Source organism: Rhamphochromis longiceps, linkage group LG18 (genome assembly GCF_057381845.1).
Source record: "Rhamphochromis longiceps isolate RC_006_pf linkage group LG18, R_longiceps_female_GT1.1, whole genome shotgun sequence".
Lineage (NCBI taxonomy): Eukaryota > Metazoa > Chordata > Actinopteri > Cichliformes > Cichlidae > Rhamphochromis > Rhamphochromis longiceps.
The window spans coordinates 23,248,913-23,252,091 of NC_140574.1; the positions used below are offsets into that span (position 1 = coordinate 23,248,913).

Below are 3,179 nucleotides of genomic sequence, written 5' to 3' on the forward strand. Positions count from 1 at the left end.
GCTCACAAGAGTCAGAATTAATTTAGGATCACAACTTCAGGCTTCAGATGACTTCTCATCTGTCTCATCAGACTCCTTATAAAAGCTATCAGCATGCATAAACAACAATGAAAATAAATACATTTTAGGCATTTTGTTCTCGAATTACTGAATTACTTTATGCTCTAAGACACATAAATTTCAGGGGAAAGAAAATGGTTACCATGAAAATGACTCGTTTTCATAATTACTCCGTGATGATGGACATGAAAAACCAGCCTCTGGCAAGAGCACATGAGTTAATCAAACAGCTGACAGTTGACTCAGTGAGACTCTGAAGACTTACTCAAGTAGCGGTCCTCTCTATAGATGCTGTGTCAACAAGCATTTATGCTTCTGAAGTGTCCTTGAGCAAGGCCACAGATTCCTATCAACTGCACTGGATATAAATGCGTGGCTGGCCTTCACACTTCTGATTTCCCACTGATAAAGGCCAATCACGTGGCGTATGTGGTGCAAATAAACTCATGTTGATTGCAAAACATTCATATTTGTCCCTAAATAAAATACTGTAGATATCAGTATTTTACTGTAATGGAGCTGTTTATTTTTACACGTACATGTAAACAACCTGTTTATGCTGTTTTTGAAACATATGGTATACTTATTGTATGTGCTACAACTTGAAGCTGTTGCACCTATCTAGGTCAGCTGAGCGAGATCTGAAATTGTCAGCTTTCTGCAGACTAAATAGGTCATGTTAACCAGAACCAGGGGAAGGGGGCGGGGAAGTTTGACAACCTTCACATACACTTTGAGTTTTCACCACAAAACAATCCCAAGATTGCTGATAACATCAAAAACCCAAGATAGACAACCGCTTCAAGCTACAATGTGAAACTACTGTACGACAAAGGCTATGGCAGTCATGTTTTGGTAGGACTACAACACGCTATGGGAATATCGCATGTGAGTGTCACGTGCATTCGCATGTAGCCATGTGGCCATATGCACTCACACATGAAGATGCAGCCATGAAATCAAGAGAAATCAAAGTAAAGCTAAGCTATATAACGATTCAAATCTGCTGTGCCATATATGGAGAACTTCACTGCACAACTGTTCAGAAAGAAAGTATAACATGCATATGCAGAAAGTATAAATCCATATTAGAGCCAAAGGAGATATATGAACTAACTGCATCAGAGCACCAGGCCCATATCATCCCACATAAACAAATCCTAGCATTGCGTAATAGCATGGTACATGCCTAAATTGGTAATGAAGATGCAAAGTTGCAGCATGATGCAACAGTGGGCTTCCTGTCCTCAATTTAGGAGCCACAAGATGCAAAAACATCAGTAGTGGAAAAAGTATATATATATGTGCAGAGACCATGTATTCAGTGAGTCCCCGGCCACCCTTTTTGCACTGTCAACATGGCTCCGAGAGGTACGATCACCCTGACGGCCCTTCTCCTCTGCTTCATACTGGGGATACTTTGTCCAGCTCCAGCTGAATGTAAGTTTATTTTGTTGCATTTAATTTTTGGTCAGTTAATAATGACAATATCACATAACGACTCAAAGATGACATGTTAATGATCTGGTGCCTTTGCATCTGTGTCTGTGTGTGCATTAGGTGCCCGTGCATCCTGCTGTACCAGCTACAGTAAGACGCCCGTGTCCTTCAATCGCATCAAGGGATACAGAGAACAACGTAACTGGGAAAACTGTCGCATCGAGGCGATCATGTAAGACTCTTCTAAACCATTCAACTTTGCCTGCAACCTCTAAATTACTCATTATAATACTTGACTAGAACAATCATAGCAAACATTGCCAAACATTTGCAAGTGGATTGGTGGGGACTAATGGGGTGGATTGGATCTATTCCAAAATATTCCAAATACATTGGTAGTTTTTTGTGGCGAGACGTATTAAAGTTATTTCTGCAGATTTTTGTGGAATAAAAATAAGACTTTTATTTTTAACATTTTAATGTTGTTAAATCATAAATCAAAATTTAATTAAAGTTGAGGTTGTTCTGAATCAGTCTAATCCAACAAAACTTAACCACTTTTGATTCATATTATATTTATATTATAAAACCTAAAATCCTTAAATTGAGTTATTAAATTATTGAAGCAGAGACTCTGGCATATGTTATTATTTATCATATACCAACACATATACATGCAGCATAAATGAATACACTTACTAGTACTATGATACTCTGTGTTACTCTAATGATGTGTCTCGCTGTTATAGTTTCTACACGGTTGCAAACAGGCAGATGTGTGCCAATCCGAAAGCTGAATGGGTGAAAAAACTCCTCGAACAACTCAGGTATGACATGCTTACTCACTTTAAAATGTCAATTAGGGGCTGTTTAGATGCTCACCTGAAGATCTGTAAAAGCATAAAAAGGTTTGTTTTTGGCATTTCACATGTAAGAACTACTTATTTTTTTAGCGCAAAACTGAAGAACATGTCCAAGGGTGGCTCAGTGAAGAAAACTGGAAACGCTTCAGGTCGTGATGGAAGTGGATCTGACCTCACTGCAACAGAGGCTTTCACTGCTTATTAGCAAAAACCAGGTGTCACCTTAGACAGCTCGATGTAAAGAAATCGCCATGCAGAATTAGCCAGTGTGCCTATACATTTGTTATAAAGATACTCAAGCATTTATAATCAAGTTAATGCTGAGGGCACTGTCCCTTGAAAAACTGAAAAAATGTGTAATGCCTTTGCTTTACTTTTCGCTCTTAACTTCTTCAGCCTCAAGTCTAAATTCAGTACTCCTGTATTAAGACTGTATTAAGAACAGATTTGAGACAAATGTTGTTGATTATTTGTTCATTCTCTCAATAAATTTTTACAATAACATCTGTTTTGTTTCATTCACTGCAACAAATCTGCTGCATAAACAAATGAATGAGGTAAAATATACATATATTGCATTTCAGACAAGTAAATGAATTTATTTCAGGGTAATGTAACGCTGTTGTCTACATTTCTTTAGTCAAATTGCAGCTAAAATCCGCCATGTCACTTTCACTGAATGGATTTTAAAGTTATTTGAGTGACTTTAGAACTTGTTAACCAGTTTCACAAAATATTTCAGGTAACCCAACCATTCATTTAGAGAATATTTTCCAATCAATTAATGAGTTAAGTTAGGAACACTTTAAGCACTTG

At 37.5% G+C, this 3,179-nt stretch overlaps 1 protein-coding gene across 1 annotated transcript; it reads left to right on the plus strand.

The window, feature by feature from the left end:
• Positions 1-1,392: 1,392 nt before the first annotated feature.
• LOC146648291 (C-C motif chemokine 20-like) lies at positions 1,393-2,845 on the plus strand. Its single transcript, XM_085389210.1, has 4 exons — positions 1,393-1,500; positions 1,621-1,732; positions 2,250-2,327; positions 2,454-2,845. Exons 1-4 carry the CDS (start codon positions 1,419-1,421, stop codon positions 2,566-2,568), a joined length of 387 nt encoding a protein of 128 aa, XP_085245336.1. The 5' UTR covers positions 1,393-1,418; the 3' UTR covers positions 2,569-2,845.
• The last annotated feature ends 334 nt before the right edge of the window (positions 2,846-3,179 follow it).

What these genes read in the sequence shown, in the direction of transcription:
- LOC146648291 (XM_085389210.1), top strand. Translation starts at nt 1,419, where the DNA reads ATGGCTCCGAGAGGTACGATCACCCTGACGGCCCTTCTCCTCTGCTTC. An exon ending in TTGTCCAGCTCCAGCTGAAT is followed by an intron (nt 1,501 to 1,620) that starts GTAAGTTTATTT and finishes TGTGTGCATTAG; the next exon opens with GTGCCCGTGCATCCTGCTGT. An exon ending in AAACTCCTCGAACAACTCAG is followed by an intron (nt 2,328 to 2,453) that starts GTATGACATGCT and finishes TTATTTTTTTAG; the next exon opens with CGCAAAACTGAAGAACATGT.